Source organism: Natator depressus, chromosome 18 (genome assembly GCF_965152275.1).
Source record: "Natator depressus isolate rNatDep1 chromosome 18, rNatDep2.hap1, whole genome shotgun sequence".
NCBI classification, from domain to species: Eukaryota; Metazoa; Chordata; order Testudines; family Cheloniidae; genus Natator; species Natator depressus.
In genome coordinates this window covers 5,546,056-5,565,443 of record NC_134251.1, presented here as the reverse complement: position 1 = coordinate 5,565,443, position 19,388 = coordinate 5,546,056, and the positions used below count along the sequence as shown (strand labels likewise).

Sequence of the window (19,388 nt, the reverse complement as noted above, 5' to 3'; positions counted from 1 at the left end):
AACTTACTTGTTAAAATAAAGCTATGTCCCATGTAATCACATGACTCCAGGAGCTTTATGGAAAGCACCAGATATTGCAATCATGAGACTAGGCAACACTGTTACTGTCCGAGCAGGGCTGTAAACTGTGCTCTATTGGCCACCACAGGGAGCTTATTTCCCAGTGGCAGTGCTCGTACCCATGCTGCAGCATGTGTCCCTTTCCTCTTCCCTCAGCTGTCCTCTGTCATTTGGGTCGCCTCTCACTGTCTAGGAGAGCTAGGGTAGGCAGTGTCTTTTGCTGATCAACAGCAGAATATGCTGGCTTTCTGATTATGAAGCAAAAGCTGATGGGCAAGGCACTCCCCACCCAGTGTTTTACAGCTAGAGGGATAGTGGCCAATGTATGCAACATCTGGCAAAAATGCAAAGGAACATGAACTCTAAATATAACAGCAGTCAGACTGAGTTTGTCATTAAAAGGCAATGTATTGTGATCATTAACCAGATGTCCTGCACATAAGATAAATGACTAAAATATAAACAGTCAACATACAGTTTACAAAACTCCAACATCTTGAACACAAGGACAGGAGCAATCATTTCCACTGTCTCACTGAACTGCAGTTTCTGATCTGATCTAGAGGAGTCAGGGAATAAATGTGCAAACTGTATTTTCTTGGAGAACAGAGTCTGTGCCTCATAAATGATGTCAGTTTCAGACTCTTTCTCAAGAGAAGAGAAAGCAGAAATGGCTGTGATATGGTAGCGATACTGCCAGAACTTCTCACTGTCTTATTGAAATGAGGACTAAGACTGGAGAAGTCTGTATGGGACATGAGCTCAAGTTGTGGCTGTGACATCCAAAAGGAAATAAGTAAGTGCTGTCTAGGAAACTTGCATTGGGAAATATGGAAAGTGATTTTAAGGCTTTTTTTTGAGGAATTTCCTCACATCACCTAAATATTTTAGTCCAAATACAGAGGTTTGACTTCCCACCACCTGCTGGGGGTGGCAGTGACCTGAATGGAAGACTAAATGTGCAGTGCTTGCTGAACACATGTGGCAGGGAAGCAGGTCATGGAGGAATGTGCCAGCCCCAGCTTGAACCTGGAGTTGTCACTACAGACTTTAAAACCCCTGGAAGCAGCATTTGTCTCCACTGACCCTAAACTCAAAGGAAAGTCAAACTGTCCCTTCCAAAAGCCGCTGTGATAAGAGGATTGTGCCACCAAATGCTACATTGTTAAGAGGGTAACTGCCAAGGTAGGTTGCTGCAATCTGAGCAGACACTGCCACGAGGGGCCACAGGGGACTGGAGTCCATGAAGGCCACTACAATCAGAAGGATCCGTATTCACCTGAGGCCACTTCACTCAGAAGGGGTCGCTGCTGAAGCTGTTTTTGCCCTTCTTGCGCTTTGTTTTGGAGGATGCTGTGGTGAAGTCAAGCGACTCAAGGCGGAAAGGACGTGGCTGGGGCATCTCCACAGTCTGTGAAGGAGAGACTGGTGCCATGCTGGAGGTGGTGTTGTTCAGGGGAGCATTCAGCACAGGAGGGGAGTTATGATGGGCTGCAGAGTAAAGGAACAGGACATACCGACATGTTTGGTCTGTTAAGACTCAGCAATGCTTTTCCAAGTTCCCAGCTGCATTAAAACCTTATCCATGAATTTTATTGAAGGCAGTCAGGAAATTTACAGATTTTTGCATGTAATTTACTCATATTAAGGAACTGGAGTTGACCATTTCATTGGTTGGTTATCTGAATATGCAATGTATCTGGAGAGTGAAACACCCCATGCCTGGTGGCTTAGCTCTCTCAGTGGACTGCCCCCACATTTGGGATTTGATGCCCACATCCCCTTGAAAGTGCATCACAGCCAGAGTTTAATGACTTTCATGACACAATGCATGGTTGAATTGTTGATTATGTCTTTGTTTTGTTCTGGCTTTCTGCTTATTCTCTGTAATTGAAGTGCCCAGCTGCTACCATGACAGGCACCTCAGAGACTAGCAGTAATAGGGTTCATTCACAGAAGAGGAAGTAACTGGATACATTTCTCCATGCTGCCTCATCAATGTGCCTCAATCCTGTCCTCATGAGACCATTTCTAAAGGTAAGATAGGAGTGTCTGTAGCCCATCCAGTCTCTGCTAGCAAGGATACCAATTAGCACCAACTGTGGTGATGGGTTTTGTTATACAGACAGCTCTTCAACAGGAATTAGACTGAAACCCCACAAAAATCCGTTTCACTCAGGCTACCACAGGGTGGTTATCTTTTGTTAGACCTATCTAGTCTATTTTGGAACCAGTGACCTGAAGATGAAAAGCTCTGTGACCGTTCATCCACAGCTGCATTTATTTCTGTGTGCTGGCTCAGAGACTGCAGAGCTCTGCAGCGCAGTACATTGTTTGTTTTTAATTAATTTTGGAACAAACAACCAAAACCAAAAAACAGAGGGCCTCATCACCAAGAGACTCCTATTGAATTCAACGGGAGTTCTGTGCCCAGATGGGCCCATGCTGTACATTTACAGGGCTTAGCTATCCTTAAAACAAATTGAGTCAGACACATAAAGGGCACTTGTCATCAAGGACTAAGTCCATGGCAAATTTAAAAAGGAATCACTAGCACCACTGAATGACACACAGGCTAAGGCTGCTGCTTCTGCACCTCCAGCCCGTGCTGCTTTATTTCCTCAAAAACTAGGATGATTGGCAACCCTATGGAGGGACAAAAGACAGCAAGTGTTGGTCAGGATGACATTCTGAACGTGAATTACCTCCAAGTTACAGGCACTGGAAGCAAATCATTCAAATCACTACAGGTAGGTTTATCAACATCTGGTCTGCTAGAGCAACTCTAGGGAACCATTGTCAGAGGGGAAAATGGCTATCATCACCAAAAAAGGAATGGGTTGCATTGTCCATTAAAGAGGCTATTTGACTGGGAAACAACAAATCCCTCTAGACTAACATGCCAGGAACGGAACCCTCACTGGAGGAGATACCAGCACATGGAGGAGAGGAAAGGAAAGGAGAGTTTTGGGATATTTACCAAGACTCTTCATAGGATCAGCACTGAGGATCTGGCTGGCTCGCTTGGACCGGAAATAGTTACTGGCAATATTCTCACTGTCACTCCTGCTCAGCATCAGTTTGTAGCGGTCTTCTTCCTGCTGGGATCACAAAAAGCTGTGAGCAGCACTCCCCTCAGCTCCAGCTCTTAAGCAGCCAAGCACCATTCCATTGGCTAGGGCCGGAGACTCAGAGATAATATGAAGTGATTGAACACATGATTCAATCTGGGCAACAACAGTAACACTACAGAATACATGTTCTTGGACATAGTCTGGACAGGCATCGGGCTACATCCTGCCACCCTCTCCAATACCTGTAAGCAAAGTCCAACATGTAATGATACAGGTGCAATTCTGCTACACTGGAGATTGTTGGGTGTGGGTGGGAGGTTTTTCTTCTGGGGGTGGGAGTGGGATTGTTAGGGTTTTGGGAAGCCTCCCCCATGCAGACCCTGGCTGACCCCAAGTCTCTCCCATTCAGTCAGGCACGTCTGCCCATGTCCCCGCACCCCTCATCCCCATGGTTCTCTGCAGTCCCTGTCCCCAGGCTCAACGCTGTCACCCCATTAGCTCCTGAGCCCATGCTCCAGTGTGTCCTCCACCACTAGTCATTCTGAACCCCAATCTGTGACTCTCTAGCAGCCCTGTGTGCTCCACTCTGTCCCAACCTGGCTCCGCGGGCAGGGTGCTGGGATGAACTCTACTCTGGGGGGGAATTCTGGGCATAGAATTTTGTATTTTCCTGCATACAAAAAATATTGCCTCAGAAGTGCAGCAGTTCCGCCTTTTGCCCACCAGAGGCCGCTGTGGCGCTAGAACAGCCGGCATGAACGCAGCCGGCTGTTCTGGCACCACAACGGCCTCTGGTGGTTAAAAGGCGGAACTGCAGCACTTCTTGGGCAGAATGTTTTTTATGCAGGAAAATACAAAATTATGTGAGACAAATGCATTCTGCGTGTCCACAGATGTGCAGAATTCCCTCAGGAGTAAGAATCTGATGCAACCAATTACCTAGAACTTGAGCCCAGCTCCCCACAGAGAACAGCCAATGCACTATCCTTCTAGTCTTGGAATTGCTCTAGGGCTCCACCTCAATCATTCTGGCCTGGGTTATCTCTCCTCTTTAGAGGCTGGATTCCCAGCATTCCCAGCCCCTGCTGGCCAGGGTCCTACACTCCACTGATTGGCCACTGGACTGTGAGGCCAGCTCACTGCTTCACTATTTACTCTGCTTTACACACACCTCTGAGCCCTGCCAGTCTTATTCTAATGGCCAGTGATGGCTGGGTATGAGTTCCTCTGGAGCCACTCAGTCCTCTGCCTATTTCCTCCAGAAGGAACAGCTGCGTAGCAACATAGACTCTTCTCAGAAGGCTCCCTCAGGGTCCCGGGAGGAGAAGTGCAGCTTACCATCATCAGCTCTCCGTTCTCGCCTGAGGAGCTCTTCCTGGCTGGCTTAGTCTGTGGCAGTGATGGAACTGCTATGAGAGAACAAAGGCATTACTTAAAGGACCAGCAGCACTGAATCAGTTTCAGATTTTCCTGACTCTCCCCCTTGTTCCCCATTGCTGCTTACAGAGACCCCAGATCACTGTTTACTGAGCTATAGGGGGATTAGAAGGACCCTCGCACTACACTTTTTATCCAGTAGATGGCACATGTTATGCACTTACCAATAAGAACATAGGAACGGCCATACTGGATCAGATCAAAAACCCAACTAGCCCAGTATCCTCTCTTCCAACAATGTCCAATGCCAGGTGCTCCAGAGGGAATGAACAGAACAGGTAATCATGAAGTGATCCATACCCCATCACCCATTCCCAGTTTCTGGCAAAGACAGGCTAGGGACACCCTTCCTGGCTAACAGCCAGTGATGGACCTATCCTCCATGAATTTATCTAGGTTTTTTTTTTGCACCCTGTTAACAGTCTTGGCCTTCACAATAGCCTCTGGCCAGGAGTTCCACAAATTGACTGTGCCCTGTGTGAAGAAATATTTCCTTTTGTTTGTTTTAAACCTGCTGCCTATTAATTTCATTTGGTGACCCCTAGTTCTTGTGTTATGAGAAGGAGTAAATAACTCTTCCTTGTTTACTTTCTCCACACCAGTCATGATTTATAGACCTCCATCATACCCCCCTTAGTCATCTCTTTTCCAAGCTGCAAAGTCCCAGTCTTACTAATCTCTCCTCATACAGAAATTATTCCATACCCCTAATCATTTTTGTTGTCCTTTTCTGTACCTTTTCCAATTTCAGTATATCTGTTTTTGAGATGGGGCAACCCAGATTTGCACGCAGTATTCAAGATGTGGATGTACCATGGATTTAAACAGAGGCAATATGATATTTTCTGTCCTATTATCTATCCCTTTCCTAATGATCCCCAACATTCTGTTAAGCTTTTTTGACTGCCGCTGCACATTGAGCGGATGTTTTCAGAGAATTATCCACAATGACTCCAAGATGTTTCTTGAGTGGTAACAGCTAATTTAGACCCCATAATTTTATATGTATAGTTGGGATGATGTTTTCCAATGTGCATTACTTTGCATTTATCAACATTGAATTTCATCTGCCATTTTGTTGCCTAGTCACCCAGTTTTGTGAGATCCCTTTGTAACTCTTCGCAGTCTGCTTTGGACTTAACTATCTTGAGTAGTTTTGTATCATCTGCAAATTTTGCCACCTAACTGTTTCCCCTTTTTCCATTTCATTTATGAATATGTTGAACAGTACTCATCCCAGTACAGACCCCTGGAGGACACCACTATTTACCTGTCTCCATTCTAAAAACTAACCATTTATTCCTACCCTTTGTTTTCTATCTTTTAACCAGTTACTGATCCATGAGTAGGGTCCTACTAAATTCACGGCCATGAAAAACGCACCACGGACCGTGAAATCTGGTCTCCCCCCATGAAATCTGATCTTTTGTGTGCTTTTACTTTATACTATACAGATTTCATAGGGGAGACCAGTGTTTCCCAAAAGGGAGTTGCAGGGGGGTCGCAATGTTATTGTAGAGGGGTTGTGGTATTGCCACCCTTACTTCTGCGCTGCCCTCGGAGCTGGGGAGCTGGAGAGTGGTGGCTGCTGGCCGAGGGCCCAGCTCTCCAGGCAGCAGTGCAGAAGTAAGGGTGGCAACACCATACCAGGCCATCCTTACTTCTGTGCTGCTGCTGGCGGTGGCTCTGCCTTCAGAGCTGGGCTCCTGGCCAGCAGCCCCCGCTCTCCAGCTCTGAAGGCAGTGCCACCACCAGCAGTAGCGCAGAAGTAAGGGTAGCACTAACGCAATCCCCACTACAATAACCTTGCGACCCCACCACAACTCCTTTTTGGGTCAGGACCCCTACAAGTACAACACTGTGAAATTTCAGATTTAAATAGCTGAAATAATGAAATTTATGATTTTTAAAATCCTATGACCGTGAAATTGACCAAAATGGACCATGAATTTGGTAGGGCCCTATCCACGAGAGGACCTTCCCTCTTATCCTATGACAGCTTACGTTGCTTAAGAGCCTTTGGTGAGGGACCTTATTAAAGGCTTTCTGAAAATGTAAGTACACTGTATCCACTGAATCACCCTTGTCCACATGCTTGTTGACCCCCTTTACAAAAAACATGTTGACTCTTCCCCATCAGATCACGTTCATCTATGTGTCTGATAATTCTGTTCTTTACTATCGTTTCAGCCAATTTGCCCAGTACTGAAATTAGGTTTATCGGCCTGTAATTTCCAGGATCGCCTCTGGAGCCTTTTTTAAAAATTGGCATCACACTAGCTATCCTCCAGTCATTGGGCACAGAAGCTGATTTAAATGACAGGTTACATACCATAGTGCAACTACATGTGGGGCCTGCAGGTCTGTGCAGTGAATATTTCAACCTTGTAGGGAAAATGGTTCACCTCTTGGGCTAAGGCAGCTAATACACAGAAAGGAATGAAATAAAAAGCACAGGACTGGGGATCAGGGATCCTGGGTTCCAGCACCCACTCTAGTACCAAAACAACAAAGAGTCTGGTGGCACCTTAAAGACTAACAGATTTATTTGGGCATAAGCTTTCGTGGGTAAAACACCACTTCTTCAGATACCCCCTGATACTTGACACTCTACTACAGACTCACTATGGCACATTGGAAAGTCATGTCCTCCTTCTGTGCCTCAGTTTCCCCCCTTTTAAAACCAGTCTTAGAATACCTACCTGATGAGGGTTTGTGAAGCCTAATTCATTAATCTCATAAAGTGCTTCAAGGTCCTTGAAGGAAAAGAATGGGGAGAAGGGCAACATTTTTATGTTAAGCACCAGTTACCAGTTCACTCTCCACTAAAGGCCCAGAGACGCTTATGATATTTAATCAGATACGGGTTATACTGTTGTGTGGTTTAACACAAGAGTCCATACTATTACTCAAATCAATGACATCTCGTTCAAAATAAATAGGAAGTCCCAGGAAGAGATGCTTTTGTCCTCATTTAGCTAGATTATCATCCAGGCTCCCACAGAAAGATAACAGTCTATTCTGTACAAGTGAACCAAACCAAGGTTTTATAAGCAAATACTATCCAAATGCGATACACATGGCCATGCTAGTGAGCAGAGATAAGCTGCATGGATGGAGGACAATGCAGATACCTTTCTTACCTGCAGGGAGGCTGGTTTTTTGAATGACAAGCTCTGGGAGTTTCCAGCAGCTGCTGTCCTCATCCCAGATGGACTCGCATCTGATCTTATCTAGGTTGCTATAGTTACAGTCACGCCGTATGAGGGGCTGCACCTGATCCAGAACCTGCTGAAAGAGCAAGCAGTCCCGCTCCTGCCGGCGGATGGTGGCAAGATAATCAATCTTCTCTAACTCAAACTCTGACTGTAAGTCTTTGATTTCAGTCTCGGCAGCTTGCAGCTAGGTCACCAAAAGGAAAGGGTTAATTGTGATGAGAACAGAGAGAACTCTAGATGAGTGGCACAACAAGAATGATTAGGGGGAAGATATGAAGAAGGAAGAAAGATATGAGGAGAGTTTGAAAAGATTTGGACTGTTTACTTTAGAGAGGAGACTAATAAAGAGAGGGTACGATCACCCTGTATATGAATGGTTCAGAGAAAGTGGACTGTGAACTTCTATTCTCTCTGCCTCATAACCCAATAACAAGAGGACATTCAATGAAACTGAAAGGTGGCAAATTCAAAACCGGTAAAAGGAAACTCTTCTTCACACAATGTGGAATTAGAATGTGGAACTCACTGCCAAATGAAGTTGTGGGAATAAATAACACTGAATTTTGCTATGAGGAGCTGGAACTTATAGGGACAACAAGAATATTCAGAATCACACTAGCATTTACTAAAAAAATGGGAAGAGATGTAAAACCTCAGGCTTCAAGTTTCAAGCAAATCTCTGACTAACTATTAGGGATTAGGATGAACTCCTCTAGGGTCAGATTCTTCCACATCTGTCTACTCCAGGGTTTATTGCCCCTTCCCCTGAAGTATCTGGTGTTGCCCCCTATTGTAGACAGGTTACTGGACTAGATGGACCTTGGGTCTGTTCCAGTCTTGAAAGTCCTGTATTCCTGTGATATCTCCACGTATTTAGGAGCTTCCAACTCAGTGGTACATTCCCACAGGGCTTCCAAAATGCATATGCAAAACAGGGCCTTACATGTGTAGACATTGGCCTGCATGTGCACACAGGCCCACCAACAGCGTGAGGCAAAGGGGTCAACTGCCCAGGGGCCCAGGCGATTTAAAAGGGCCCGTGGGCCCCCGGCCACTGCCGGCAGTGCAGAGGGGCTGAGGCAGGCTTCCTGCCCACCCTCACTCCACACCGCTTCCAGAAACGGCTAGTACGTCCCTGCAGCCCCTGGGGAGGGGGTCTTCACGCCTTGCCCCCACCCTGAGTGCCAACTCCACAGGTCCCATTGGCCGGGAACTGCGGCTAGTGGGAGCTGCAGGGGCGGTGCCTGTGGGCAGCGGTGCGGGAAAACCCCTTGGGCCCCCTGCCTAGAAGCCACTGCCAGAGGGGTGTGCCGGTCACTTTCAGAAGCCGCCCGAGGTAAGCACTGACCGCCTGATCTCCTGCACCCCAAACTCCTGCCTCAGCCTGGAGTCTGCACCCCGCACCCAAACTCCCTCCCAGAGCCTGCACCCCATACCCCCTCCAGCACCCCAACCGCTGGTCCCAGCCTGGTGGAACTGTGTGAGGGTGGGGGAGAGTGAACGACGGAGGGAGGGGGGATGGTGCAGGGGTCGGGGCTTTGGCTAAGGGGCATGGCATGGGCATGGTCTCAGGGAAGGGGCAGGGGGCGGGGCAAGGGTCTTTGGGTTTGCACGATTAGACAGTTGGCAACCCTACCGGGCAGGCATGTGGAAACCCTGGCCGTGCCGGAAGAGCGCACCCAGCAGCGGATCCGGCAGCTCGCTGGGCACCAGCAGTGCAGCCAGCAGGTCACTGGGCACCAGCCAGCACAGGCGCAGCACCGCCGAAATGTCAGGCGGACCGTGTCCATGCAGGCGTGGCTTGTGCATGCGTGCCCATTAACTGTTCTGCCCTGAGGCCTGGAATTGCTGTCAGCGGGCCTGTGTGCACACATGTTTTTGGAGGCCCTTTGGTAATTAAGCACTGTATCTTTAAAGCTGCATGTTGTCAGAGGGTCTGATTTTCAGAATGGCCTCACTTTGATGGGCACAATTTTGCATTTACAATGATTTTTGGGTGCAATTCGTACTGCTTATATGTCTTCTGATTCATAGCTATAATGAACCACAGTCAAATGAAGACAGATACCTAATTCCTTCAGCAACAAAAGCATGTGCCGCTCCCACTTCAGCTGTGAGAATGTAAGAAGCTGTGCCACTAGAGAGAATAATGAGCGCTCTCTCTCTCTTTCACACACACAACCAATTTATTAGTCGGGTTGCAGGTCAAAGCAGGACAAAGCTGGAGATGGGCAAACACTCACCATGACCATTCTCAATGATCCTAAGTCCTGCCCGCTCTGCCCATGTTATAGATATGTGTGAGTAACCGTACAAATCGTAATAACTCTTAACGCCTGGATAGCACTTTCCTCTGCAGCTCTCAAAAGATCTTTACAAAGGTGAGTGAAAATCTTTGTTCTCAGTTATAGATGGGGAAACAACTTGCCCACATGAGTCAACAGCAGAGCCAAGTAGAGAATTCAGGTCTCCTGAATCCCTGTCTGTCGTTCTATCCAGGCTGGCTCAAAGCATGTCATATATAGCTATCAAAAGTAGACCATTTGATTTACAGCTTCTATTTTGTGTTATGTTGAGGTGGAATAACATAGTGGCAATTTTGGGCTCCCCCCAAGCAAAAAATCTTCTTATTTTTAGAAATTGTGAGGCTTTGATGTGAGCGAGGATAATTTAATATTTAAGATTATCAAGGGGCTAAAATAATCAAAATCCCTCTCTAACGTGTCTTGTCAGTTACCTAGGATCAGTTTGAGAGACATGGAGATGCCAGAGTCATTCCAGAAAGATGCTGACTGGAGTGTCTCATTACGATAACAAAGGGATGAAGGTGAAGAAGGAAAGGCGGATGAGGGGATAGGGGGATAAGAGTAAGGGACACCTCCAAGAGTAATCTCATGGATGCTCCCCAAATCTTAACTCTATACAAGAGTTAATTGCTTCTTAGGAGTTACCTTCTTCTGCATCTTCTCCAGCAGCTCGCTCTTGGCTCGCACTTCCTCTTGGATGGAGTCATAGACATTGAGCAGGACCCAGTCACTGCTGTCCTCATCAATTTTCTGCAGAGCTGCCACCAGCTGCTTCTTCCGTTCATCTGCATATTTTTTCCGGCATTTGTGCTTTTCCTTCAGGTCCTTGTTTTTGGCCTGTTCTCCTCCAACCACCTGTTGTTCCAGCAAGTGCAGCCTAGAAGAGTTGGACGCATTTCTTAGATCTTTAGCATAAAGGAACACCGGCACATATGCAAATAATACACTTCCATGGCAACTTCCTGGAGACATTTTAAAAGATACAATAAACAGACAGTGATTTCTGTTGAAGTGAGTATTCAGATTTGTTGACCTAAGAGGTGAGTGATGATCGGGAGCCTCTGTTTTAAGATTTACTTTGTATCGTGATGTTCACCAAAGCATGAGCTCAGTGTATGTATCTTTACACACATCCTGAATGTATTCACCATCAGGTATATCTAGAAATCTTGACATTTATGGCCCTGTATTTATGAAGTAAAAGAGATTTTTTTAAAATGAACATCCTGATCCTTAATCTTTGTTTTGAAACCTGCTGTTTAGCCCCAAGACTGATACAGCAGGGGCTGACATTAGGATACAGACCATCTGAAAATCATTTGTAATTTATTTTCAGTGGATGGAATGAGGCAGATGTAGTAAAGGGAGCAACTTCCATACGCAGGGGCTGCCACATCAAAGGCTTGGTCTCTTGCTGACCTCAGGTCAATAGTGAAGCTCCTGAAAGGCAGGGAAATATCTGCCTTGACGATAAGACAAATGCCCTTCTGTGAATCACACAACAAATTGATGCCCGTGCATCATGAGGAAATATGTACCTGCACTGAATTACTGAATATTTTGTGCACAGGAGGAAAAAAACCTGTTCCCCTAACAACCCTCCAACAGATCATTTAAGGTGATCGCCCCCTTGGGAATGTTAATATTTTTTCTACAATCCCTTGCCTATGCTGAGGATTTCAGACATTGGTTGCCAGCCCCTCGTGTAATTACACTGGTGTACAGAGGGTAAACTGTTCTAAGTCACTATTCACACTGGTGGAGTTTATCCCTGGTTGAACATGGCGTAAGCTGTACTTACAGCCATTCACTTTTTCTACACTGGGGTTTGCACTGATGCTGCTATATCAGATGTTGGCCACTGGGGGCCAGTAAGGAGAGAATGCCAGAGTAGACATGACCTGCGATGATACTATCTTCTTGTCTTTTCTTCCATCAGAGCACGCAAACCCATTCCTAAAGAACTCAGGTTTCCTCAAGAGGAAACTGGCTCTTTCTGCTCCAGTGGACCTCCTGTCTCAATTGCTTGGGTTTGATATGAAACAGTTTAGCCCTCAGCAGCTTTTGTTTAATGCACAATTGAATCCTGCTTTGCTAAACAGTAGTAGAAAGTCTGCAGACATCCTGAACTGTGAAGTCTTTCCAAAGAGGCTTTGAAAATCCCATCTCCAAGGAACCCTGCCTTGCCTGATATGCAAAGAACTCTGATGTTTAACAATGTAATTGTAGGAGTGAGTTTCTTTTCCTTGTGTGTTAAGCAAACTAAGTTTTGCAAGGGAGTGTTGAGATTTGACACAATCAATCAGAATAGTTTCTTTGGAGCTGTCTCAGCCTAACAGGCGAATAGCTTATAATTTACAAATTGCACTACCTTGTATATTTTAATAGCCTGTTTGAGCCTAAGCGATGCCCAGCAGGAAAACGTGCAGCAGAGAAGCCCTTGGGAAACCTTCTAGAGAAGCAGTTACAGCACAAGGCCATTTTCAGAATGAAGTAGCATTCAACACTTTAGAGTTTAATATAGGGGCACACTATTGCCTCAAAAACCAGTGGAACTCACGAAGAGTGAATCAGGATATAATGAAACTCCACTACTGGGGAACTGACAGCAAGTCCCATACTGTTTCAATGCACTGTCATTCTGGTTAAAGGGACTTTCCAGACAGGCCCTCTCCAGGGTAGAGTAACAACTGTGCCGTCCGCGAACTAGTTTGGATTGAAGATGGGCCAAAAGTTGAACCTTGAATCTGAAGCTCTTCATACTCCAAGGGTCAAGTTTGGGTTCAAGGCTCTGAATCTCGTTCCCCGGCAGATCCAAACCAGAAGGGACCGATTTGCCAGTTCTCGTTCAGATGTGATTCTTGCAAGAACAGTTGATTTCATATTCACCATTTTGGGGGCAAATATCTTACAATAACAACAACCAATGTATTTTTCAAGGTGAGTTTTTCACAGCAGACAGAGCCGTAAAGAGGAAAGTCTCATTTATCCAGCTACACCATGGGCAGTAACAAGGCAAGATTCCTCCACACCTCACCCCACCACCGGGGCTCCAATGTCCTGGAGAAACCCCCTCTGGGGTTGAAAAAGGAGTTGTCTCCGTGGTCTGTTTAGTTCCAAACCTTACCAACAGCAAGTAGATGGAAATGCATCAGTTCAAAGATAGGCCTACCAACAGCCCCAAGAAAGCGGAGTTAGGCAGCATGTGATCTGGTAACCCAGAAGCAAAACACTTGCTGTCCCATTTGCAATCTCCTCAGATGGCCTGTTCCCCAGTATTTCACTCTTATAATTTCTGTATTTTGGCAACATCTAATGCCAGATCTGCTGGCTCTTTGTGTCTGAACAAAATTGGAACTTCCTTGTGGGCAAGAGACACATCTTCTGTTTTGTACACAGTAAGCACACTGTCCGAGCTTAATAATAATAATACAGTGCAATAGTCTGGTTGTTCTGTCCGTGTATGTCACATGCAATGCACAGAAGGCATTCTGCTGGATCAGAGGCACAGTTACTGACCTGGCAAGCACTTGCTGCTGGTCCACAGCCACTGGAAGCTCCTCAGCAGCAATGCCCACTTCTGCTCCAGGACTCTCTCTGGTCACACTCCCAACGTACTGGGCTATCTGAGGCTCTGCTGTGTCCTGAGGGCAAAAGGCAACTAAAGACAGCTGTTCTGAAAACATGCAGCATGTGTACTAGGAGACATGATGAAGCAGGAAGCTGTCTCACTCATGGAGCAAAGAGTAAGGAATGTCATTTTGCTGCTTCCCCCTGCAGCACAAGCCACCAAAATTGTCACATTACCCTTAGGGATATGGTACTGCTTGGAGTGAGGGTTTGGCATTGGGAAAGCTAAATTTTCCTTGCATTTTCAATTGGCTGTGGGATTCTTTTTCATTTAATTTCCTAGTAGTGTTGCTGTGCACTCTTAAACAGCTACCACATTCCACCCCAGAAGCAGCTGCACTGTAGCTAGATAAATACGCTCTTTAATGAGTATCCATGAACCTCACAGACACAGGGGACAGGCAGATAGATTTGTTCCATTTGTCTGATAAGGAGCATTAGCCTGATGGGTACCTTGGTGGACACCTGTTCTGTTTCTGTGATGGCGACAACAGGGCCAGGGTCAGGGAGGGTTTCAACCCTCAGGACAGCATCTGGAAAATACAAGAAAAAATACCCAGAACTATTAGCTACAAGCTCTGCACCACTAGAGCATCACTCTATGAAAATATCACCCAAAATTTGCACCGACCACGTGTCTGTGAGCAAAACAGCTGCCAATTGCCACCCAACCCTGTTTGGGGAAAATCAGAGCGACACAGAGAGCATCCTGCATGAATACAGTAGTTTTCACAATGGATGGTAAAACTTTGGAGGTTCACATGAGAATGCTCAGTCTGTCTCTGAAGGTGGGGGTTTACGTTCAAAGAAAAATCACCATTTTGTGTTAGAAAATGTCTGAGCCAACTCTTGACAACACAGATCATAGAACTACTATAGATTATCAGCTCTTTGGGGCACAGACCATCTTTCTGGTCTGCGTTTGTTCAGTAACTAGCTCAACTGGCTCCTAGGCAACACTGCAAAACAAATAAGGATAATACTATAGCATGGCTGGCAGCAAGTCACAACTGTCTCAGGAATCCCCAAACTTTGCCAAGTCGACAAGCCATATTGGCTACTCACCAGGCATTGAAGGGGCACACCTAATTCACATATAATGGAGAAGTTTGAAGCTACCACCTTCATATCGTGCATAGAAGTGTGGCTCGTGCCAAGCCAACTGGCTTAAGGTACAGCAATGCATGATGGGACCTGTCATCTCTGCAGTTCAAACCTTTTATTCAAGCTAAGTGCTGTTGTGGGCCAAGCTAAAAAGTTCTATCGTCTGCAGTTGCTAGTCCCCGGGTCTACATCCTCCCTGCTCTATGGTTCCCCCAAAAGCTAACACTTCTCTAGATCTTTCCTGTTCCCACCTGCTTCTTTCCTGAGGTCTTCCTCCAGAGTGGACAGCTTGAGGTTGTAGGAAGTCCGCATGGTATTGATGTCCTCCTGAAGTCGGGCGCGGGACTCTTGCTCGGCTTCATAATCTGCCTTCAGCTGGGCCAGCTTCACCTCATACTCCTGAAAGGCACAAGGGCACTGTGGACAGCCTGGCATGGCACATACTAATGGTCTACTCCTGACAATCCCCACCCATTCTGGGCTGCTCGTCACTTCCCTAGCAATATACTAAATACAGAGCTGTATTCACAGCCATTTTCCATTCTACGTTTTAAATGAACACAGCTGCTGCTCAAAGGTGATTGGCTGACAGCCCTGGAGGCTGCAATTCTCCATTTCTCCACAGGACAGGAATAGCTGATGCAACAAGGATGCCAGCATGCCTCAACCCTGCCCTGGAGGGATCTCCTTTGAGAATGAGAGGAGAGTTCACTTCCCCTAGCACTTTCACCTCTGAGCTCTCTCTGAATTTTCTGATCCTTTCTGATGGTGGATTCTGTGAATCTTGACCCACACAGACAAGCTTGGACAAATCCAAAATTGTAATTAAATAGGAATTTTCCACACTAGATAAGTGCTGGTTCATAGGAAATCTAGAATTTAGGCTTCTGTGTATTTGAAATTGGTCATTATGATTTTTTGGGACAAATGAAGCAGCTTTGTGTCATACTAACCACATCTCAAATGCTATCAGATTGGAACAAATTTTTGTCCCTCCCAATATGGCCAAATTAGAGCCACCAACAGAACCAAAAGGTTCTATATCTCATTAACGATCACCTAAGCAACCAGCAGCACTGAAGTCATTGGGAGTTTAGTCTAAGTAAGGAGCAAGTAGGAGGCTCAGGATTTGGCCCAATAGTTGGTCAGATCAGATTCGCTGAACCCCTTGCTGACAGGAGATTCCACACTGGAATAGCAGGAAGTGCTGAAAGCTAAGGCACTTCTATAACGCAAATTGACCCATGCTGGGAACCCAGTTCCATCTTATCTCCAAAGCAAAATGGAACAAAGTTGGGAAAGACTGCTATTGTAACAGGGTCTCCAACAACACAGGTTTTGTCTACGGTACAAGACCAAAGATTGAGGTGCATGGGCAGAGGTATACCAAGAAGATCACACAGTACCCCCTTGCGCTACAGTTGTGCTGAGGATTACAGAAGTGGACAACTCCCAGCAGGAAACAACTTGGGGGTCACGCTCCCTGGCTTACTTCTCTGATCAGCTGCTTCTCTGCCTCGACATCTGTCTGGGGTTCAGGTAGGAGAGCTGGCTTCACCTCCAGGTGAGCAGTCTCAGCAGGTAACAGACCTGCTAAGGAAAGGAGAAATATTACTCACACATACAACAGAAGATTGTCCACAGATCATTTGGCAACTAACCAACAGAAAGAGGCTAACAGATGATAAGGAATGGGTCAGCCTAGACATTACTTTAAATTGTGCTAATATGATACAGTGCATACTGATAGAGAATGCTCTGTGCTGGGACTGCACCTGAGAGACGGTCATTGCTGGGTGGAAGGACAGAGTTTTAAACAGCTTGGTTTCAGGTATGTAAAAGGCTGAAGATAATTCTAGTCTAGTCTAGTCTAGTCTAGTGCCAATATGCACTATGTATATTTAAGGTGTAATTTTCTGGCCAATGATAAAGCAACTCTGGAGCAGTTCAAGGGCATCATACCTGACAAGTTATTTGTGTTCATCTGTTCAGCCAAAACAGCCTTCAGCTTCCTGATCTCATCCTGATACTCCCTCAGCAGGGCATCTTTGGGATCCTCATTGATACGGGGCTTGTTCTTGATGTTCTTTGCCCGGTTGGCGTAGCGCAAAGTGCTGAGGCTCTCGTCGTAGTTGTTATCAGCAGGAGACAGGCAGGCCACCATGAGGGTCTTGGTGTTTCCCCCGAGGGAGTCCTGCAGCAACCGGGTCAGCTTTGAGTCTCGATAGGGGATGTGTTTGCACCTGCCATCTACCAGGGCTGAGATAACATTGCCCAGAGCTGAGAGAGAAAGGTTAATTTTGGTGGCCTCTTTGAGACGCTCCCCTGTGGCTCCAGTTTTGGACTGCCTCTCGCTTCCAGCCAGATCCACCAGGTTGAGTTTTGCAGCCCTCAGGTGCTCCTGCCCTCTCTCATCTACAAGAAAACAATGTGAGATTGGGTTCTTTTAAGAAGAAGCAACTTCACCAGACAAGGACCAGGCCTCTTGCCCTTAGGCATCGCATTTCAATTTGAGCCACAGACTTTGTATGTACATAGGCCCCGATTCAGCAGAGCACATATACACATTGATAACTTCAAACACAGGCGTAAGTCCCATTGAAATCATGTGCTTACCTATTTTGCTGAATCAGGGCCTTGGTTCCCAGAATACCCAGCAAAACTTCTTGAGCTGATTTAGGTTCAGACCCCATGAGCGCTCTCAACTCCCATAGGCTTCAGGGGAAGATGAGGGTACTCAACACCTTGCAGGATCGGACCCTTACCTTGTACAGGTTATTTCATACAAGAACGTCTCGGGGGGGGGGTAGGGGTATTTCCCCTTGTTTTTTCCTACCCCCCCCCTCAGACTTTCTTGTTAAACCCTGGATTTGTGCTGGAAATGGCCCACCTTGATTATCATACACATACACATTGTAAGGAGAGTGGTCACTTTAGATAAGCTATTACCAGCAGGAGAGTGGGGTGGGAGGATGTATTTTTTCATGTTTTGTGTGTATATAAAAAGATCTTCTACACTTTCCACAGTATGCATCCGATGAAGTGAGCTGTAGCTCACGAAAGCTTATGCTCAAATAAATTGGTTAGTCTCTAAGGTGCCATAAGTACTCCTTTTCTTTTTGCGAATACAGACTAACACGGCTGTTACTCTGAAACCTCTCCAATGTGAGCTGCTCCTTCCCCATCCAGGGAGCAGGCATGCTGCCCACCCCTGCTAACTAAGGACTGAAGGATAAAGGTCAGGGTGAAAACCTGGCCCCAAGGACTTCCGTGGGGCCACAATTTCACCCCAAAACTCCAAGGTGCTCCAATTCATTAGGGGTGCGTTGAACCATTTGACTCTCATTCTCTCAGCACCTTCATAAATTACCCCACTCTCGGGGGTGTACAGAGCACTCTGAGCCAGAAGGAAAGTGTTTTTAAAGGTACGTATTTGTCCCTTTTTCAAGTGGCTCACTAGGTGGAAAACAACTGACCTAGTCCCTCCCTAAGCCCCAGTCTACCAGTCAGCACCTGAGGTGCTAGATAAGTAGCAAATGCTCATTCAGTGAACTAAGGAAAATGAAATAAAAGGAGAGTGATTCTCCAGTGAATAAAAAGTAGGCTACAAAGTCAGACTTTGCAAACTCTAGCTATAATAGATAATGTGGCCCCCATTATCACAGTATCTCAGCACTTCACGATCTTTCATGGATTCATCTTTACACCCATGAAGCTGAGCAGGGCTAGTAGCCCCACTGTAGAGATGGGGAACTGTGGCCCAGAGAGACTAAGTGACCTGTCAAAGGTCACATACAGAGTCTGTGATGGAGCTGACAATTGAATCCAGGTCTTCCATGTGCCAGGTACCACTCTAAGTGTTGGATCATTCTTCATTTCAAACATCCCTTTCCCTGCTATTTCCAGCCATCACAAACCCAGGTTTACGAGTAAAACTGGCCACAAGCCTCTAGAACAGCATGAGGCTGACAATGGAGTGCATCAAGGGTTCGACGGGGTGAGCACTATTCTGATGGCCCCATCAATATCTGCAAAATCTAAACTTTTTCTAGCCATTATGGTTGTGAAGGAAACCTTCCAAATGTCAACGCAGCATAAACTGATGCACTCTGTGAAAGCTGAGTTCTCAGCGAGATAGAAACAATAAATCCAAGTTAACTGCCTATTCATCACAAAGGGGTGTTGACACTGAACCCTAATGATTATGACAAAGCACTGCTAGCTATTTAATCACTGATCATTCTAGCAGAAACATCTGGCAGCTCAGGGATTGTGGATGGAGAAAATGGGTGGAGTTGAATATAGTACCACCCCTTCTTACTGTCCTTTCTGAGCCCTGGGGCAAATGGACACTCTGAAGAGTGGGGGTTTTCCAGCTTAGGTAAGTAGCAACTGGCAATTAAAATTTAAGTAGTTGTTTTGGCTCCTGCCAGTAATTGTACCCAAGGAGCTTGTTTGTTTCAATCAATACAACTACTGGGTTAGTTTCCATGGTGTAATAAGTCCCCAGACGCTTGCTAAAATGCCTGCAAGCAGGTTGGAAAGTCAGGCTGCAACTG

General features: G+C 46.1%; 1 protein-coding gene across 9 annotated transcripts in view; it reads right to left on the bottom strand.

Annotated features, from left to right (window-relative positions):
* Window positions 1-495: 495 nt before the first annotated feature.
* KIF17 (kinesin family member 17) overlaps window positions 496-19,388 on the bottom strand; it is a 32,665-nt gene continuing 13,772 nt past the window's right edge. Inside the window, exons 5-14 of one of the 9 annotated variants that reach the window (XM_074975467.1) lie at window positions 16,792-17,244; window positions 16,322-16,422; window positions 15,081-15,228; window positions 14,179-14,258; window positions 13,615-13,739; window positions 10,741-10,972; window positions 7,715-7,973; window positions 4,473-4,543; window positions 3,041-3,158; window positions 496-1,551 (exon numbers count right to left, since the gene is read on the bottom strand). In XM_074975467.1, coding sequence (XP_074831568.1) covers window positions 1,355-1,551; window positions 3,041-3,158; window positions 4,473-4,543; window positions 7,715-7,973; window positions 10,741-10,972; window positions 13,615-13,739; window positions 14,179-14,258; window positions 15,081-15,228; window positions 16,322-16,422; window positions 16,792-17,244 — 1,784 coding nt within the window. In that variant the 3' untranslated portion in view covers window positions 496-1,354. Of the gene's footprint in view, window positions 1,552-3,040; window positions 3,162-4,472; window positions 4,544-7,714; window positions 7,974-10,740; window positions 10,973-13,614; window positions 13,740-14,178; window positions 14,259-15,080; window positions 15,229-16,321; window positions 16,423-16,791; window positions 17,245-19,388 lie in introns of those variants that run through there. The other 8 variants (XM_074975468.1, XM_074975469.1, XM_074975472.1 and 5 more) reach the window with 8 other exon arrangements.